Genomic DNA, 20,157 nt, shown 5'->3' with positions numbered 1-20,157 from the left:
TATTATTACCATCATCACCAATAGTCACCTTTTATTTGGAAGCTTTTATGTGCCAAGTAGTTGCTAAGTACTGGGCTGACCAGAAATTCATTCGGGTTTTTCCATTATATCAGCACTTACTCTTCTCAACCTCTTACCACAAGCACTATATAAGATTACACAGGTTAGGTTGAGGTAGGCCAAACGTGGATGCCATGGGCACCAAGAGGATAATACTCTTACACAGATATGATAATCATGTCTAGTGAATACGAACACTTTAGATGGCAACAATAGAGAGCATTACAAATAAGGAAATATTTTCATTCAGGCCCAACATGTTTTATTTGAAGTCTCAAGATTCTAGCAGTTAGATTTTCTTGGTTCCCATGAATAAAGAAGGAGTTTTAGGATTGTTTTTTATCACTGATCATTCTCCAGAAAGAAGGGTATGCAAAGGCACAAAATAATTGGTAAGACTGATCCTCTCAGAGAATAGGAACAAATTTGAGTTAAGGCTCCGGTTTACTGACTTGCAGAATTTTATACCGTGTAAAGAACAATGTCTGTTTCCCAGATGAGCAAACAAAGGCACAGATTGAGGGCATGACTTTGGCAAATTCACAGAGCCTATTTTTATAGGACTCCCTGGCTATAGGTTCCGTGAACTCTACATTACTGGCATCTCTTAGTTCCTGGATTTCTAAAAGGCCTTACAAAGTCTGAGAGAGGAATTTGTTGTCATTCAGTCGCTCAGTGGTGTCTGACTCTTTGGGACCCCAACGACTGTAGCACCCCAGGCTTCCCTGTCTTTCACCATCTGCAGGAGCTTGCTCCCAGAACTTGCTAATTCCCCGAAGAGAGGAGTCAGCACGTCAAAAAAACAGCTTTCCACCAGGCTTTTTGCAATCCATTTTCAAAACAGAACAAAGGAAGCAATAGCTGTTTAAGTTTCATTTTCTGCAATTCTGCCTACTTTAATTTCACTTTCTACTTTCGGTTTCCAACTTACTGTTGTAAAAACACTCACAAGTTATATCATTAGCTGCTGTTCATCTCCCTTATATAGCCTCACCCTGGTGCATAAATTTATCTGAAAAGCCATAAGACAGACAGAACCGACCTCAGAGGAGACCATCCAGCTAGACAAAACATTGTAGAACTGCTGCCTAATTCACAGCAACCATGAGGTAAGGATTTCTCTGCTTCTCTGCCTTTCTGTATAAAGTTAGAATACCAAACTGAAATCTTTGCTCAGTCTGCCATAGACTTAAGCTTTTTCATTTGCTAGCAGTACCCATGACATTTAGTGGCCTTGTGCAAATATGGTATGTTGCTTAGGCATATCTTTTGTCCTATGCAGAACGTTTCATTTTGACTTTTATGAAAATTACTATTCATATAATTTATATAAACTTTTTTAATGTAGAAACTTTTTACTTCCACAGTCAATTTGGGGGACACTAGAATAAAATACTTTGCCTCTTGTGGACCCTTCCTTCTTTTTTTCTTGCTTCTTTGATTCACATTGTGTTGGGCTGTGCTATTCAGCCTGTTCAGAAACATAAGTGTCTGTATCTCTACTCTTGAAATTTGCTCTGCTGAATGCTGTATTTTCTAACCCAATAATGACATTTTCCTTATAATTTCTCAGTTGTTAATTAACCACTCTTAATCCCGTGTTATTACTAACTGACAATTGTTTAAATAAAAGGAAATTTGTGATAAAACAGGTATTTGAGAAGATTGGGCCAGGAATCTAGTCAGGATGAGCTGAATTTTAAGTAATAATAATGAGCTAAGTGAATTAGACTTGTGACGATTAGAGCAATTTACATGATAGGTGGAACAGATAATACATATTTAGATATTTTGCTTCTATAGATGTCATTTTAATAAAATGTAAATTTAATTGTAGAAAAAAAAAGTTTCTGGAAAAAATGTTAACCATATTTTCTCAACAGACTTAGTCTCAGTGATGCCATTTCCTTATTTTTCTATTTGACCATCTGCTTTGGACTGAATGTGCATGTGAGTGTGCACTCACACACATGCACATTCATACATGCCCATAAACTGTTTTATCAATTCACTTTTCTTTTTTGTTAGCATCTCCCCGAGGAAGATGCTGAAACCCAAAGAAAGGGAGGGAAATGGGAAGGGAGGAAGGGAGAAAACAATCCCAGTCTCTGAAACAATTTTCCACCAACCTCACTTCTGTCTGACCTAGGGAGCGAATGGACAGTTAATCTGGATACAGACGTTGCTTTCTGGCTCCTCGACAGGAGGAAAAAAGTAGAACGCACACAGCTATGTGAGCCACAGCAGTGGGGTCTCTCAGCTATCTTGAGAGAAATATTGTGGTGGATGAGGAAGAGATGCTCACTGCTTAGAGAACAAGACCTTTCTCTGCTGGCATCTGGTCTCACTATCTGCGCTGCCAGGTTCCTATGTCAGGCCTTGTCAATCTGACTGGATCTAAGGTTAGCAGGTTAACTGTCCTCTGGGGAAGCCAGGTGGTCTGCAGATCCTTGACAGCCTCCTGTCCACAGGGCTTGGCTAGAGTTCTGTACTTGGGAACTCCCACATCTTCCTTAGCTAAAGGGCCTAATGTAAACTGTATTATCTAAACTGAATCTTGATTCAAAGAACTCTGGATCTTATCAGATCAAAAAAGCATTAATATTGGCCTGCAAATTCGCCCTCAGTGTTCCAGTGTACAAAACTTTGAAGGGGCAACAGTTTCAGAAAATGCATAATTACAGAACTATTGTCAACCCTTCTCCCCTCCTTTGGTTCACAGACAAATAAGAGTGGATTATCACCGATAAGAAAATAATGACAACAGTAACAAAAATCATCATCATAATAATAGAAAAGTAGATATCATGTCCTGGATGCTTACCAAGTGCTAGCCTAGCTTCCAAAGTATTATGTAAATTATTACATTTACATTATTACATTTATAAAAGATACTTATGAGGCAAGTACTCGCATTATACTTATTTTTGCCAATAATGAATTTTTAACTTAAGAAATGTTAAGACTACACAGATAATAAGTGATAGAGCTAGACATGAACCCGAGTCTCTATTCAATGATACCTTATTTAATCTTTTTTTTTTTAATTATTTATTTTAGTTGGGGGCTAATTACTTTACAATATTGTAGTGGTTTTTGCCATTCATTGACATGAATCAGCCATGGGTTTACATGTGTTCCCCATCCTGAACCCCCCTCTCACCTTCCTCCCCATCCCATCCCTCTGGGTCATCCCATTGCCCCAGCCCTGAGCATTTGTCTCATGCATCGAACCTGGAATGGTGTTCTGTTTCTCATATGATAATATACATGTTTCAATGCTATTCTCTTAGAACGTCCCACCCTCACCTTCTCCCACAGAGTCCATAAGACTGCTGTATGCATCGGTGTCTCTTTTGCTGTCTCGCATATAGGGTTATCGTTACCATCTTTCAAATTCCATATATATGCATTAATATACTGTATTGGTATTTTTCTTTCTGGCTTATTTCACTCTGTATAATGGGCTCCAGTTTCATCCATCTCAATAGAACTGATTCAAATGTATTCTTTTTATTGGCTGAGTAATATTCCATTGTGTATATGTACCACTGCTTCCTTATCCATTCGTCTGCTGATGGGCATCTAGGCTGCTTCCATGTCCTGGCTATTATAAACAGTGCTGCGATGAACACGTGTCTCTTTCAATTCTGGTTTCCTTGGTGTCTATGCCCAGCAGTGGGATTGCTGGGTCATATGGCAGTTCTATTCCCAGTTTTTTAAGGAATCTCCACACTGTTCTCCATAGTGGCTGTACTAGTTTGCATTCCCACCAACAGTGTAAGAGGGTTCCCTTTTCTCCACACCCTCTCCAGCATTTATTGCTTGCAGACTTTTGGATAGCAGCCATTCTGACTGGCGTGAAATGGTACCTCATTGTGGTTTTGATTTGCATTTCTCTAATAATGAGTGATGTTGAGCATCTTTTAATGTGTTTGTTAGCTATCTGTATGTATTCTTTGGAGAAATGTCTGTTTAGTTCTTTGGCCCATTTTTTGATTGGGCCGTTTATTTTTCTGGAATTGAGCTGTAGGAGTTGTTTGTATATTTTTGAGATTAATTCTTTGTCCGTTGCTTCGTTTGTTATTATTTTCTCCCATTCTGAAGGCTGTCTTTTCACCTCGCTTATAGTTTCCTTTGTTGTGCAAAAGCTTTCAAGTTTAATTAGGTCCCATTTGTTTATTTTTGCTTTTATTTCCAATATTCTGGGAGGTGGGTCATAGAGGATCCTGCTGTGATTTATGTCAGAGAGTGTTTTGCCTATGTTTTCCTCTAGGAGTTTTGTAGTTTCTGGTCTTACGTTTAGATCTTTAATCCATTTTGAGTTTATTTTTGTGTATGGTGTTAGAAAGTGTTCTAGTTTCATTCTTTTACAAGTGGTTGACTAGTTTTCCCAGCACCACTTGTTAAAGAGATTGTCTTTTCTCCATAGTATATTCTTGCCTCCTTTGTCGAAGATAAGGTGTCCATAGGTGCATGGATTTATGTCTGGGCTTCCTATTTTGTTCCATTGATCTATATTTCTGTCTTTGTGCCAGTACCATACTGTTTTGATGACTGTGGCTTTGTAGTAGAGCCTGAAGTCAGGCAGGTTGATTCCTCCAGTTCCATTCTTCTATCTCAAGATTGCTCTGGCTATTCGAGGTTTTTTATATTTCCATACAAATTGTGAAATTATTTGTTCTAGTTCTGTGAAAAATACCATTGGTAGCTTCATAGGGATTGCATTGAATCTATAGATTGCTTTGGGTAGTATACTCATTTTCACTATATTAATTCTTCCAATCCATGAACATGGTATATTTCTCCATCTGTTTGTGTCCTCTTTGATTTCTTTCATCAGTGTTTTATAGTTTTCTATATATAAGTCTTTTGTTTCTTTAGGTAGATATATTCCTAATTACTTTATTCTTTTCATTGCAGTGGTGAATGGAATTGTTTCCTTAATCTCTCTTTCTGTTTTCTCATTGTTAGTGTATAGGAACGCAAGGGATTTGTGTGTGTTAATTTTATATCCTGCAAATTCACTATATTCACTGATTAGCTCTAGTAACTTTCTGGTAGAATCTTTAGGGTTTTCTATGTAGAGGATCATGTCATCTGCAAACAGTGAGAGTTTTACTTCTTCTTTTCCTATCTGGATTCCTTTTGTTTCTTTTTCTGCTCTGATTGCTGTGGCCAAAACTTCCAAAACTATGTTGAATAGTAGTGGTGAGAGAGTGCCTTGTTCCTGACATTAAGGGAAATGCTTTCAATTTTTCACCATTGAGGATAATGTTTGCTGTGGGTTTGTCATATATAGCTTTTACTATGTTGAGGTATGTTCCTTCTATTCCTGATTTCTGGAGGGTTTTTATCATAAGTGGATGTTGAATTTTGTCAAAGGCTTTTTCTGCATCTATTGAGATAATCATATGGTTTTTATCTTTCAATTTGTTAATGTGGTGTATTACATTGATTGATTTGCGGATATTAAAGAATCCTTGCATTCCTGGGATAAAGCCCACTTGGTCATGATGTATGATCTTTTTAATATGTTGTTGGATTCTGTTTGCTAGAATTTTATTAAGGATTTTTGCATCTATGTTCATCAGTGATATTGGCCTGTAGTTTTTTTTGTGTGTGGCATCTTTGTCTGGTTTTGGAATTAGGGCAATGGTGGCCTCATAGAATGCGTTTGGAAGTTTACCTTCTTCTGCAATTTTCTGGAAGAGTTTGATTAAGATAGGTGTTAGCTCTTCTCTAAATTTTTGGTAGAATTCAGCTGTGAAGCCATCTGGTCCTGGGCTTTTGTTTACTGGAAGATTTCTGATTATAGTTTCGATTTCTGTGCTTGTGATGGGTCTGTTAAGATCTTCTATTTATTCCTGGTTCAGTTTTGGAAAGTTATACTTTTCTAAGAATTTGTCCATTTCTTCCAAGTTGTCCATTTTATTGGCATATAGCTGTTGGTAGTAGTCTCTTGGCATCACTGACTCAATGGACATGGGTCTGGGTAAACTCCGGGAGTTGGTGATGGACAGGGAAGCCTGGCGTGCTGGAATTCATGGGGTCGCAAAGAGTCGGACACGACTGAGAGACTGAACTGAACTGAAGTAGTCTCTTATGATCCTTTGTATTTCTGTGTAGTCTATTGTGATCTCTCCATTTTCATTTCTAATTTTGTTGATTTGATTCTTCTCCTTTTGTTTCTTGATGAGTCTGGCTAATGGTCTGTCAATTTTGTTTATCTTCTCAAAAAACCAGCTTTTAGCTTTGTTGATTTTTGCTATGGTCTCTTTTGTTTCTTTTGCATTTATTTCTGCCCTAATTTTTAAGATTTCTTTCCTTCTACTAACCCTGGGGTTCTTCATTTCTTCCTTCTCTACTTGCCTTAGGTGTAGAGTTAGGTTATTTATTTGACTTTTTTCTTGTTTCTTGAGGTAAGCCTGTATTGCTATGAACCTTCCCCTTAGCACTGCTTTTACAGTGTCCCATAGGTTTTGGGTTGTTGTGTTTTCATTTTCGTTCGTTTCTATGCATATTTTGATTTCTTTTTTGATTTCTTCTGTGATTTGTTGGTTATTCAGAAGCGTGTTGTTTAGCCTCCATATGTTGGAATTTTTAATAGTTTTTTTCCTGTAATTGAGATCTAATCTTACTGCATTGTGGTCAGAGAAGATGAGTGGAATAATTTCAATTTTTTTGAATTTACCAAGGCTAGATTTATGGCCCAGGATGTGATCTATCCTGGAGAAGCTTCCGTGTGCACTTGAGAAAAAGGTGAAATTGATTGTTTTGGGGTGAAATGTCCTGTAGATATCAATTAGGTCTAGCTGATCTATTGTATTATGTAAAGTTTGTGTTTCCTTGTTAATTTTGTGTTTAGTTGATCGATCCATAGGTGTGAGTGGGGTATTAAAGTCTCCCACTATTATTGTGTTATTGTTTATTTCCCCTTTCATACTTGCTAGCATTTGCCTTACATATTGTGGTGCTCCTATGTTGGATGCATATATATTTATAATTGTTACATCTTCTTCTTGGGTTGATCCTTTGATCATTATGAAGTGTCCTTCTTTGTCTCTTTTCACAGTCTTTATTTTAAAGTCTATTTTATCTGAAATGAATATTGCGACTCCTGCTTGCTTTTGGTCTCCGTTTGCATGAAATATTTTTTTCTAGTCCTTCACTTTCAGTCTGTATGTGTCCCTTGTTTTGAGGTGGGTCTCTTGTAGACAGCATATATAGGGGTCTTGTTTTTGTATCCATTCAGCCAGTCTTTGTCTTTTGGTTGGGGCATTCAACGCATTTACATTTAAGGTAATTATTGATAAGTATGGTCCCATTGCCATTTACTTTGTTGTTTTGGGTTCGTGTTTATACACCCTTTCTGTGTTTCCTGTCTAGAGAAGATCTTTAGCATTCGTTGAAGAGCTGGTTTGGTGGTGCTGAATTCTCTCAGCTTTTGCTTGTCTGTAAAGCTTTTGAATTCTCCTTCATATCTGAATGAGATCCTTGCTAGGTATAGTAATCTGGGTTGTAGGTTATTCTCTTTCATTACTTTAAGTATGTCCTGCCATTCCCTTCTGGCCTGAAGAGTTTCTATTGAAAGATCAGCTGTTATCCTTATGGGGATCCCCTTGTGTGTTATGTTGTTTTCCCCTTGCTGCTTTTAATATTTGTTCTTTGTGTTTGATTTTGTTAATTTGATTAATATGTGTCTTGGGGTGTTTTGCCTTGGGTTTATCCTGTTTGAGACTCTCTGGGTTTCTTGCACTTGTATGACCATTTCCTTCCCCATTTTAGGGAAATTTTCAACTATTATCTCCTCGAGTATTTTTTCATGGCCTGTCCTTTTGTCTTCTTCTGGGACTCCTATGATTTGAATGTTGGGGTGTTTCATATTGTCCCAGAGGTCCCTGAGGTTTTCGTCATTTCTTTTGATTCTTTTTTCTTTTTTCCTACTGTTGGTTCCCTCCAGAGTGTTTTTGATCTCATTTATTGCATTATTCATTATATATTGACTCTTTTTTATTTCTTCTAGGTCCTTATTAAACATTTCTTGCATCTTCTCAATTCTTGTCTCCAGGCTATTTATCTGCAACTCCATTTTGTTTTCAAGATTTTGGATCATTTTTATTATCATTATTCTAAATTCTTTTTAAGGTAGATTCCCTATCTCCTCCTCTTTGGTTTGGTTTGGTGGGCATTTATCATTTTCCTTTACTTGCTGAGTATTTCTCTGCCTTTTCATCTTGTTTAGATTGCTGTGTTTGGGGTGGCCTTTCTGTATTCTGGTATTTTGGAGTTCCTCTTTATTGTGGCGGTTCCTCCCTGTGGGTGGGGTTGGACGATTGGCTTGTCAAGGTTTCCTGGTTAGGGAAGCTTGCGTTGGTGTTCTGGTGGGTGGAGCTGGATTTCTTCTCTCTGGAGTGCAATGGAGTGTCCAGTAGTGAGTTTTGAGATGTCTATGGGTTTGGTGTCACTTTGGGCAGCCTGTATATTGACGCTCAGGGCTATGTTCCTGCATTGCTGGAGAATTTGCATGGTATGTCTTGCTCTCGAACTTATTGGCTCTTGGGTGGAGCTTGGTTTCAGTGTAGGTATGGAGACTTTTGGATGATCTCTTATTAATTAATGTTCCCTGGAGTTAGTAGTTCTCTGGTGTTCTCAGGTTTTGGGCTTAAGCCTCCTGCCTCTGGTTTTCATACTTACTCTTGCAGTAGCCTCAAGACTTCTCCATCCATACAGCACTGATAATAAAACTTCTAGGTTAATGGTGAAAAGATTCTCCACAGTGAGGGGTACCCAGAGAGGTTCACCGAGTTACATGGAGAGAAGAGGGAGGAGGAAGATAGAGGTGACCAGGAGGAGAAGGGGGGACTCAAACGTGGAGAGAGCAATCTAGGCAGTAAACACTTCCCTATGTGCTCTCCCCAGTCTGGAACCCTCAGAGAGGTTCACGGAGTTACATAGAGAGGAGGGAGGAAGGAGATAAAGGTGAGCATGAGGAGAAAGGGGGGAATCAAGAGGAGAGAGAGAGATCTGGGCAGTACTCTGTTCCCTAAGTGTTCTCCGGTGCCCAGAACACCCACAGAGATTCACAGAATTGGGTTGAGAAGAGAAGGAGGAGGAGGGAGATAGAGGTGCCCTGGGGGAGAAGAAAGAGAGTCAAAAGGGGGAGAGAGTAATCAAGCCAGTAATCACAATGCTGAGTAAAAATGGGTACTAAAGATTGGGTTCTTAAATGTACAAAGTTGATATCAAATACTATAACACAAAGATTAAAAATCTAGAGTAGAGGTTAGACTCCTAAAAAAATACAATATTAAAAAAAAAAACAAAATCACAAAAAGCATAAGATATATGTATGCAGTTTGCTTTAAAAATAGGGTCTTTTTTTTTTGCAAGGTAATAGTGGGTTATAAAAATGAAAATTAAAGGTGTACTACAGGACTTACAGACAAAATAAATTTTTTTTTTTGGTTGAACAGCATCTTTATTTTTTATTTATTTATTTATTTAATAAATTTATTTATTTTAGTTGGGGGCTAATTACTTTACAATATTGTAGTGGTTTTTGCCATACATTGACATGAATCAGCCATGGGTTTACACGTGTTCCCCATCCTGAACCCCCCTCCCACCTCCCTCCCCATCCCATCCCTCTAAAAAACGATAATAGTAAAAATATATCCAGGACATTCTCTGGAGCTGTTGTGGGCAGTGTGGGGTCAGTTCAGTTTCAGATAGTTCCTTGTTCCTGCTTATACTTTTCAAGATCTATAGGTCCCTTTCAATGTAGTCGGTGTTAACTACAGGGATTTTAATCTGTTGCACCTGTCACTTCCAAAGCGGTTGCCTCTGTTTATTTGGCTTCTGTTTGCAGGTCTCTTCAGTGTCTAATTTCCACTCTGACACAAGGGGGCGGAGGTGGTCTCTTTAGGTTCACTTGTTCAGTTGTGCTGTGGGGAGGGAGGAGCACTGCAAACTAATATCACTGGTGTGTGTGTGTGGAGAATTTGCAATGTCTTGGCCACACTCGGCTTGCCCCCGCTCACGGCGTGTGTACCCTGCTCAGGCTTCAGGTTATTCTGCCGGGGAGTGGGCCCTGAGATGCGTGCATTTCCCAGGTCTAAGCCGCTCAGGTTCAGGTTCTCGGGTACTCCACAAAGGCACAGACTCGGTTGGGCCCGCGGTTTGTGCCGATCCCCAGTCAGAGCAGCTCAGGCAGCCAGGTGTTTGGCGGGCACACTCTTGGGGTGGTGCGACTTTTCACCTCCCTGGTCCCAGCCTCAGTTTCTGGGTGCGCCCAGCTCCGGTGTGCCTTGTGTCAGTTCTGGGGAGCTGGTCTCTGGCTGCAACCCTCCCAGCGGATGTCAACCATTTGGAATCTCAAGAAGTCTTTGCTATCTGGGGCTGAGTTTGCCCCTTTTCGGCTATGGCTGGTCCCGCCTGCCCGCTGTGTCCAGCAGGGGATGGGGCAGCCCGCAGCCGGCTAGCTCTTCTCTGGTGTTGCTCAGTCCTTTGTTCTTTGAGCAGGCCGGCAGTGCCTTAAATTTCGGCTTTTCGCGGGATAGTTCTCTCTCTCTCTGGCTATCCCACAGTTTAGGTTACTATCTCACGTTAGCTCCTTCAGATTGCCCTCAGGGCATTCGGGCCCGGTCCTTACCCTAAGCAACGCCGCCCGCTCCTCTCCGTTCAGCACCAACTTGCTGGTGGTGGATGTGAGCGTCTGGGGTACTTCTCTGCTGGGAGTTGCCTTTAGGCACGTAATCTGTGGGTTTTATTTATTTATTTTTCCTCCTGGTTATGTTGCCCTCCGAGATTTGAAAACTTCCCCCAAAGCCACCGGTGAGAGGGTTTCCTGGTGTTTGGAAACTTCTCTTTTACGACTCCCTCCCTGGGACGAATCTCCGTCCCTAACTCTTTTGTCTCTCTTTTTATCTTTTACATTTTGTCCTACCTACTTTCGAAGGCAATGGGCTGGTTTTCTGGATGCCTGATGTCCTCTGCCAGCGTTCAGAAGTTGTTTTGTGAAGTTTGCTTGGCGTTCAGATGTTCTTTCGATGAATTTGTGGGGGTGAGAGTGGTCTCCCCGTCCTATTCCTCTGCCATCTTAGCCAATCTCCTTATTTAATCTTTAGACTGATGTTTCTTAAAAGGTACCAACGGAGGTTCATGAGATCATTTTAGATGGCATAGTAATTAGCTTTTATATTTTAAAGGAAGATTCCCCTAGAGGAGGGTATGGCAACCCACTCCAGTATTTTTGCCTAGAGAATCCCATGGACAGAGGAGCCTGGTGGGCTATAGTCCATGGGGTTGCAAAGAGTCAGACACAACTGAAGTGACTTAGCATGCATGCATGCATATATACATAAATAATTTGCAGAATTTCTACTCAGGCTAGTAACATGAATTTTTATAGTGATAAAATACATGTATGATAAAATTTACCATTTTAACTATTTTCAGTTCAGTTCAGTTCAGTCTGCTCAGTCGTGTCCAACTCTTTGCGACCCTAAGCAGCATGCCAGGCTTCCCTGTCCATCACCAACTCCTGGAGCTTGCTCAAACTCATGGCCATCAAGTCGGTGATGCCATCCAACCATCACATCCTCTGTTATCCCCTTCTCCTCCTGCCTTCAATCTTTCCCAGCATCAGAGTCTTTTCCAATGAGTCAGTTCTCCGCATCAGGTGGCCAAAGTATTGGAGTTTCAGCTGCAGCATCAGTCCTTCCAATGAATACTCAGGACTGATTTCTTTTACAATTGACTGGTTTGATCTTCTTGCAGTCCAAGGAACTCTCAAGAGTCTTCTCCAACACCACAGTTCAAAAGCATCAATTCTTCAGTGCTCAGCTTTCTTTATAGTCCAACTGTCACATTCATACATGACTACTGGAAAAACTATAGCTTTAATTATTTTAAGTATACAATTTTGTAGTATTTAGTACCACAATGTAGTACAATCCTCACCACTATCTAGTTTAAGAAAATTTCGTCACTCTGAGCAGTCACTCACCTCTCATCCTTCACTCCAGGACCTGGTAACCATTAATCTGCTTTCTGTCTCTTTAGATTTGTCTATTGTGGATATTTCATATATATGAAAGCATACAACACAAGGCTTTGTGTGACTGACTTAGGGCTTCCCTGGTGGCTCAGATGGTAAAGCGTCTGTCTGCAATGCAGGAGACCCAGGTTCAATCCCTGGGTTGGGACGATCCCTTGGAGAAGGAAATGGCAGCCCATTCCAGTATTCTTGCCTGGAAAATTCCATAGACGACGGAGCCTGGTAGGCTACAGTCCATGGGGTCGCAAATAGTCGGACACGACTGAGTGACTTCACTTCACTAATTAACTTAACATAAAGCCTTCAAGGTTCATCCATACTGAAGCATGTGTCAGAATGTACTTCCGTTTTAAAATTGAGTAATATTCCACTGTATGTACTGACTACATTTTGTTTATCCATTCATCCACTGGAGGACACTTGGGTTTCTCCCACCTTTTGACTACTGTGAATAATGCTGCAATGAATATAAGTATACAAATATCTGTTCAAGTCTTTGCTTTCATTTATTTTGGGTATCTACCAGAGTGGAATTGCTGAATTATATGGTAATTCTATATTTAATTTTTTGAGGAATCATCATTTTCCACAGCAGCTGCCCCATTTTACATTCTCCCTGGCAATGCACATAGGTTCTAATTTCTCGACATCCTTGACAACATTTGGTATTTTCTGTGTTTTTGATAAATAGCCATCGTAATGGATGTGTAGAGGTATTTTATTATGGTTTTGATTTGCATTTCATTAATGATTGGTGACATTGAACATCTTCTCATGCACTTACTGGCCATCTGTATATTTTCTTTAGGGAAATGTCTATTCAAGTCCTTTGCCCATTCTTTTAATCTGTTATTTGTTTTTCTGTTGTTGAGTTGTAGGAGCTGCTTATTAGTCTAAATATTAATCCCTTATCAGGTACATGATTTGCAAACATTTTCTCCCATTCTGTGGGATGTCTTTTCATTCTATTGATAGTGCCCTTTGATGCACAAAACTTCTTAGTTTTGCTAAAGCTCAACTTGTTTATTTTTACTTTTGTTACCTTTGTTTTTAGCATATCCAAGAAACTGTTGCTAAATCCAATGTCATGGAGCTTTCTCCCTGTTTAGTTTCTAAAGTTTTACAGTTTTAGAAAGTGTTACATTTAGATCTTTGACACATTTTGAATTCGTTTTTTGTATACAGTATAAGGAACGGGTCCAACTTCAATCTTTTGTATATGGGTATTTTGCTTTACTGCATATATCCCAGAGTGAGTGCTGGAGAAGCCAGAAACCTAGAAATGCCAGTAGGCATAAATAGAAAAGTCCCACGAAAAACCTGCTCTCTCTAGCCAAAGGACCCAAAAAGGAGACAGCCTAGCAAAAAAAAAAAATTTATAAACAACCACTACTCCAGCCAAATACCACAGGAAAAGTCAAACAAAAACTAAAGCCCCATTCCAAACTCTGCTAGTAAAGGCTGAGTGGGTAGCCAAGACTTCTATTCTCACCAGGCTATGAGCTAGGCATCTGGACTCTTCCAATCCCTCCCCTGATGGATGATGCCAGAGAAGGCCAAGTGGAATGCAAAGACTTTCATCCCCAACTTGGGTGGTAACAAGGGTCCCTCTCTTTGCAGTGGGGGAGTGAAGACCATAAAAGCAATGTGGATATCAGTCCCCATCTGGTGGTAATGAGGTGCCTTCCCTCTCCCCACTGAGATGGCAACAGAGAGGGCTAGTGGAGTTTGGGATTTTCACCACCATAAAGAGGTACTAAGGCCACTCTCCCCAACTCACCTCACACATACGTGTACTTAAGTGTAAATCTAACATAATATGCATAGGACTTGAACGCCTAAAACTATAAATGCTAATGAAAGAAATCAAAGAATACATAAATAGATACAGCACGTTCATGGATTAGGAGATTCAACATAGTAAAAATGTCTCTTTTCCACAATTGACAAAAACATTCCTATCAAACTCCAGCAAGACTTTTATAGACACAGGAAATGCTAATCAAAAATTTATATGGAAATGCAAAGGAACTAGAAAAACAATTTTGAAACAAAGAAGAATAGAGAGGAATCACCCTACCCAATTTTCAGACTGTTTATATACAGTAAACAAGATGGCATGGTATTGGTGGAAGAATCAACACAGAGATTGGTGAAACGGAATAAGGAACCCAGAAATAATCCCACACAAGCACTGCCAACTGATTTTTGACAAAGTTGCAAATGCAATTCAGTGGAGGATGAATAGGCTTCAACAAATGGTGCTGGAACAACTGGGTATCCACAGGCTGAAAAATGAGCCACTGATCTCATCTCCATACATTATGCAAAAGCAACTCAAAATGAATCACAGATTTAAATGTAAAATGATAGAACTTGCAGAAGAAAACACAGGAGAAAACCTTCAGGACTTAGGGCCTGGTGAAGAGTTCCTAGACATGATACCAAACACATGATCCATTAAGAGAAAAAAAATCAATAAATTATACCTCATCAAAAGTAGAAACTTTGGGGACTTCCCTGGTGGTCCAGTGGTTAAGACTCTGGACTTCCAATTGGGAGAGTAGCATTGAAACATATACATTACCATATGTAAAACAGAGAGTGGGTTGCTGTATGACTAGGGAGCTCATCCCCTAGGGGTGGGATGCGGTGGGAGATGCAAGATTCAGGAGGGAGGGGACATATATATATACCTATGGCTGATTCATGTTAACATATAGCAGAAACCAATACAATATTGTAAAGCAATTTTCCTTTAATTAAAAATGATTTTTAATTAATTTATTTATTTGGCTGCACCAGGTCTCGGTTGTATCATGAGAGATCTTTAGTTGTGGAATGCAAACCACATGTGGGATCTAGTTCCCTGACCAGTTTTCAAACCCAGGCTCCCTGCATTGGGAGCTCAGAGTCTTAGCCACTAGACCATCAGGGAAGTCTCAAAAAAAAAAAAAGAATGAAAAAAAAATAGATAGCCATTGGGAATTTGCTATATGATGCAAGGAACTCAAATCTGGTATTCTATAACAAATCTAGAGGGGTGGGGTGGGAGGTGGGAGGGAGGCTCAAGAGGGAGGGAACATATGTATACCCATGGCTGATTCATGTTGATGTATGGCAGAAACCAACACAATATTGTAAAGCAATTATCATCCAATTAAAAATAAATAATTTTTTTTTAAAAAAAAAAGGAAAAAAAAGATTCTGTGCTTCCAACAAAGGAGGTGCGGGTTTGATCCCTGGTCAGGAAACCAAGAGCCCACATGCCATTTGGCAGGACCAAAAAAAATTTTTTTTTAAAGTAAAAACTTTTGCTCTTCAAGAGACCTTATTAAAGGAAAAAAAGACAAGTCACACGTTGCGAGAAAATACTTGAAAACCACATGCCTCACCAATGATTCATATCTAGAATTTATAAAGAATTCTTGCAACCCAACAATAAAAAACAATCTCATTAGAAAACAGGAAAAGGATATGAAGAGATATTTCACCAAAGAGGATATATGGATGGCAAATAAACACACTAAAAGATGTTCAACATCACTATTCATTAGAGAAATGCAAATTAAGACCACAAAGAGCTACCTCTATGTCTATTAAAAGAGCTAATAACATTAAAAAAAAAGTGGAAATATCAAATTCTGGTAAGAATACAAAGAACTAGATCATTCATACATTACTCTGTATGTATGTTATTACCCAGTTGTTTCTGATTCTTTGCGACCCCAGGGACTGTAGCCTACCAGGCTTCACTGTTCAAGGACTTTTCCAGGCAAGAATACTGGAGTGAATTGCCATTCCCTTCTCCAGGGGATCTTCTCAATCAAGGGATTGAACCTGGTCTCCAGCATTGCAAGCGAATTCTTTACTGTTTGAGCCACCAGGGAAGCATACATTACTAGTAGGAATGAAAAATGAACTGTGTGCATATTGTACCACTGCCAGTTTCCTAGTTTTGTCGTTGTACTATAGTTGGATAAAATATAATCTTTGGGAGAACCTGGGTGAAGGATACACTGGACTTATGTTCTATCTTTGCAAATTTCTGTGAATATATATAAATAAATAAATATTTCCCACAAATAAATCCAAATAAAATAAATGGGTCAAATATGATCACATTTAGGTAGTCTTAATTTGTTACATAATCTGCAGACTAAGGTCCTGATGTCAATAATATTTCCCAAGGCTCTGCGTTTCTTACTGGTCTCTACCTTAATTACAGCAATAGAAAAATAGAAAACTCTTATATAGCATGAAATATGCATGCTCTAAAGTGTTTTACATAGATAGGCTTATTAATTCTCACCAAATCCAGTGTGATAAGTTTATTATCTTCTGCGCTTTACAAAGGAGGTCCTGAAGCACAGAGAAGTTTCATGGCTAGGAAGTGCTGGAGTCAGTGTATGCAGCCAAGCAAACTGCATTCAGAGGCCACATGGATCTTAGAAATATGGAACTCGAAGGAAGATCAAAGCAGGCATGCTCTTTTCAAGGCTAGGCTCTAAATATGAGGTGTTTTACCTGGCTTATTTCTATTGGCTGTTTGTTACCTAACAAAGAAAATCTGCTTTTGTTTTTACAGTTCTAATGCTGATAAGGATCAGATCAACGATAAGCTGGAACAGTTGAGATGTCACTTCACATGGGAGTTGATCATTGAAGAGACAGAAATACCTGATTTAGAAAACAGGGTTTTGGAGGAGATTATGTTCCTAGACACCAAATACAAAGTGGGAATATACAACTTACTGGCCTATGTGAAACACCTGAGAGGCCACAATGAGGAAGCCCTGAAGAGTTTACAAGAAGCTGAAGACTTAACCCAGCCAGAACAAGCCAACCAATCAGAAGTGAGAAGTTTGGTTACCTGGGGCAACTATGCCTGGTTGCATTACCATATGGGCCAACAGGCAGAAGCCCAGATTTACCTGGACAAGGTGAAGAACACTTGCACGAAACTTGTGAGTTCCTCCAGCTACAGAATGGAGTGTCCTCAGATGGACTGTGAGGAAGGATGGGCCTTACTGAAGTGTGGAGGAAAGAATTATGTACGGGCCAAAGTCTGCTTTGAAAAGGCTCTGGAAGCGGACCCTGAAAACCCTGAATTCAGCACTGGGTATGCAATCGTTGTCTATCGCCTGGAGGGCTTTTACAATGGACCACAGAGTAGTGGGGAATTTTGTCTGAACACCCTAAAACGGGCTGTCAGGCTAAATCCAAAAGATGCATATATTAAGGCTCTTCTTGGCCTGAAGCTTCAAGATGCAGAACAAGAAGCTGAAGGAGAAAGGTACATCAAAGAAGCAATGACCACTGAGTCCTCAAAGACCTATGTCTTTCGGTATGCTGCCAAGTTTTACCGAAGAAAAGGCGATCTGGATGAAGCTCTTCGGCTCTCAAAATCGGCCTTGGAGGAAACCCCCTCCTCTGCTTTCTTGCATCACCAGATAGGGCTTTGCTACAAGGGACAACTAATCCAAATAAAGACAGCTACAAACTGGCAGCCTAAAGGACAGGATAAAGAAAACATCAACAGAATAGTACAATTAGCCCTACAACATTTTGAACTTGCTGTGCAACTAAAGCCCACATTTGAGGTAGCTTATACAGGCCTGGCAGAAATGTACGCAGAAGCAGGTGACCTCAGAAAAGCTGATGATACTTTTCAAAAAGCGTTCCGCTTGAAACTACTCAGCAAAGATATGTTGCAACACATACATCTCCACTATGGCCAATTTCTGGAATTTCACAAAAAATCTGAAATTGATGCAATTAGCCATTATTTAAAAGCAATAAAAATAGAAAACACATCAATAGATAGGGATAAAAGCATCAATTCTTTGGCGAAATTGGCTTCAAAGAAACTCCAGAGAAATGCAAAAGATATAGAAAGCTTGAGTATCCTTGGATTCATCCACAAAGTAAAAGGAGAAATGAATGAAGCCCTGGAGTATTATGAGCGGGCCCTGAGGCTGGCTCCTGACTTGGAGAACTCTGTGCCTGTGACCCCTAGGCAATGAAATATGGACTACTGTCACAATATATACTAATCATCTTTTCTGCTTGCGACTTTCAGAAACGCATTATATAATTCACCACAATGATGTAATCTTTGAACAATTACTCAAACCTGATAAAACATTAGTTGTGTTCAGAAAATAGTGAAACAAACAAAAAAAAAAGAAAATAGTGAAACAGCCTTCAGGAGCGGTTGTGCAATCAGATCGATCTAAGATGGCGACTGTGGAACTAGAAACCACCCCTACTCCCAATCCCCCACCTACAGAAGAAAACAGGATCTAATCAGGAGGTTGCTAACCCAGAACACTGTAGTAAATAAACACCCTCTACAGAACAGATGGGCAGTCTGGTTTTTTAAAAATGATAAAAGCAAAACTTGGCAAGAAAACCTTCAATTGATCTCTAAGTTTGATACTGTTGAAGACTTTTGGGCTCTGTACAACCATATCCAGTTATCTAGTAATTTAATGCCTGGCTGTGACTACTCACTTTTTAAGGATAGTATTGAGCCTATGTGGGAAGATGAGAAAAACAAACGAGGAGGACGATGGCTAATTACACTGAACAAACAGGAGAGATGAAGTGACCTCGATATTTTTTGGCTAGAGACACTGCTGTGCCTTATTGGAGAATCTTTTGATGACTGCAGTGATGATGTATGTGGAGCTGTTGTTAATGTTACAGCTAAAGGTGATAAGACATGGACACAAGTTTGAGTAAACTCTGGGTGTTGGTGATGGACAGGGAGGCGACGACTGAGCGACAGAACTAAACTGAAAGGTGATAAAATAGCAATATGGACTACTGAATGTGAAAACAGAGAAGCTGCTACACATATAGGGAGGGTATACAAGGATAGGTTAGGACTTCCTCCAAAGATAAGTGATTGGTTACTGCCGGGAGCCAGCTCACGAGATCCCACCCATGACAGAGTCATGAGGAGAAGGACTGATCGAGCAGAGCTACTCAGGCCTCAGGGATTCTCGGAAGGCTGCCTCAGCGCTCACCTTAAAGATGGTATCTGTCTTTCTGATGTTTGCTATAATAAACCTCTTCTTATTTTCTGTGACTTAGGCAAAAGGCTTTTCCTGATTCTCTTCTAAAATAGATCAATCTGAAACCTCATTCGACAAGGCCCCTGAACGGTAGCACCCTAATTATCTAGGATATAGAGTATGCTAATCTAAATTCCTCTTGCTAGCATATTAGTTTGTTTAATAAATGTACCTGTGCCTTTGGAGCTAATGTGCATGACTGCTCCTTAACAATAAACAATACTGAGAGCATCCACACAGAAAGCCCCAATGGGCACAGAGCCCTTCGTAGGAAAAAGGGCTCATTAGAAAACATAAGAAGCATTACTTTATGAAACTGTTACTTAGTTTATATTTACTCATTATGTTTTTGCTCTTAACGTATTTAGCCTATATAATGAAAGCATAATAGAGATTTATATAAATAAAAGTTTAGCTTTAATACAAATAATAAGACGATTCTTAATTCAGCTGGTGATTTTGCTAAGCACTGACCTTGGCGCTACATTGTTTTCAGCTTGCTGTGCCATGACCTTATGGGACCACATTCTTCTCTGTTAGGCTCAAGGCATAAGATAGAGTACAAAAAACAGGTTTTACCTTGAAACTCTGAGTTTGTGAATTCTTTCTTTGTCATAATCTGCTGTGCCTGTATTCTTTAAAAAAAAAGTGTAACCCTGGTACTTTCTGTGCCTGGTGCAAAAGTGTCCTGGCTGATCAACCCTTATCAATAAAAGAGTCACCAGATGTTAGCAGGCCTCCAGGCCAGAAGATGATGTAAACAACTTTAAACTTTTTGTAACTAAAAACACAAACAGTGTCCTGGTTCCGATAAGGGTCAAAAACTGCTGACCCATTGATTTCATTTGGCATGACTTTACACTTTACATTTGTCTCTATGTACAACTAAAAATATAAAAGCTGTCTTGAAAACAATAAAGTCAGGAGACACTTGGAGACACTAAGACTCGCTGT

General features: G+C 39.6%; 2 protein-coding genes and 1 pseudogene across 8 annotated transcripts in view; 2 read left to right on the top strand and 1 right to left on the bottom strand.

Annotated features, from left to right (window-relative positions):
• LOC145531952 (uncharacterized) overlaps positions 1-20,157 on the bottom strand; it is a 115,782-nt gene that overhangs the window by 86,154 nt on the left and 9,471 nt on the right. The gene's annotated exons all lie outside the window — the stretch shown is intronic.
• LOC145531951 (antiviral innate immune response effector IFIT1-like) lies at positions 1,061-20,147 on the top strand. Its single transcript, XM_081555962.1, has 2 exons — positions 1,061-1,169; positions 16,710-20,147. Exons 1-2 carry the CDS (start codon positions 1,165-1,167, stop codon positions 18,145-18,147), a joined length of 1,443 nt encoding a protein of 480 aa, XP_081412088.1. The 5' UTR covers positions 1,061-1,164; the 3' UTR covers positions 18,148-20,147.
• LOC145531961 (eukaryotic translation initiation factor 4E-like) overlaps positions 18,362-20,157 on the top strand; it is a 2,583-nt pseudogene continuing 787 nt past the window's right edge. Inside the window, exons 1-2 of the transcript XR_014072884.1 lie at positions 18,362-18,838; positions 18,929-19,037. The product of XR_014072884.1 is annotated as a eukaryotic translation initiation factor 4E-like (transcript). The remainder of the gene's footprint in view (positions 18,839-18,928; positions 19,038-20,157) is intronic.

Source organism: Giraffa tippelskirchi, chromosome 2 (assembly GCF_054371585.1).
Source record: "Giraffa tippelskirchi isolate mGirTip1 chromosome 2, T2T-mGirTip1v1.2.pri, whole genome shotgun sequence".
Taxonomy (NCBI): domain Eukaryota; kingdom Metazoa; phylum Chordata; class Mammalia; order Artiodactyla; family Giraffidae; genus Giraffa; species Giraffa tippelskirchi.
This window is presented reverse-complemented; position numbering and strand designations above follow the sequence as displayed.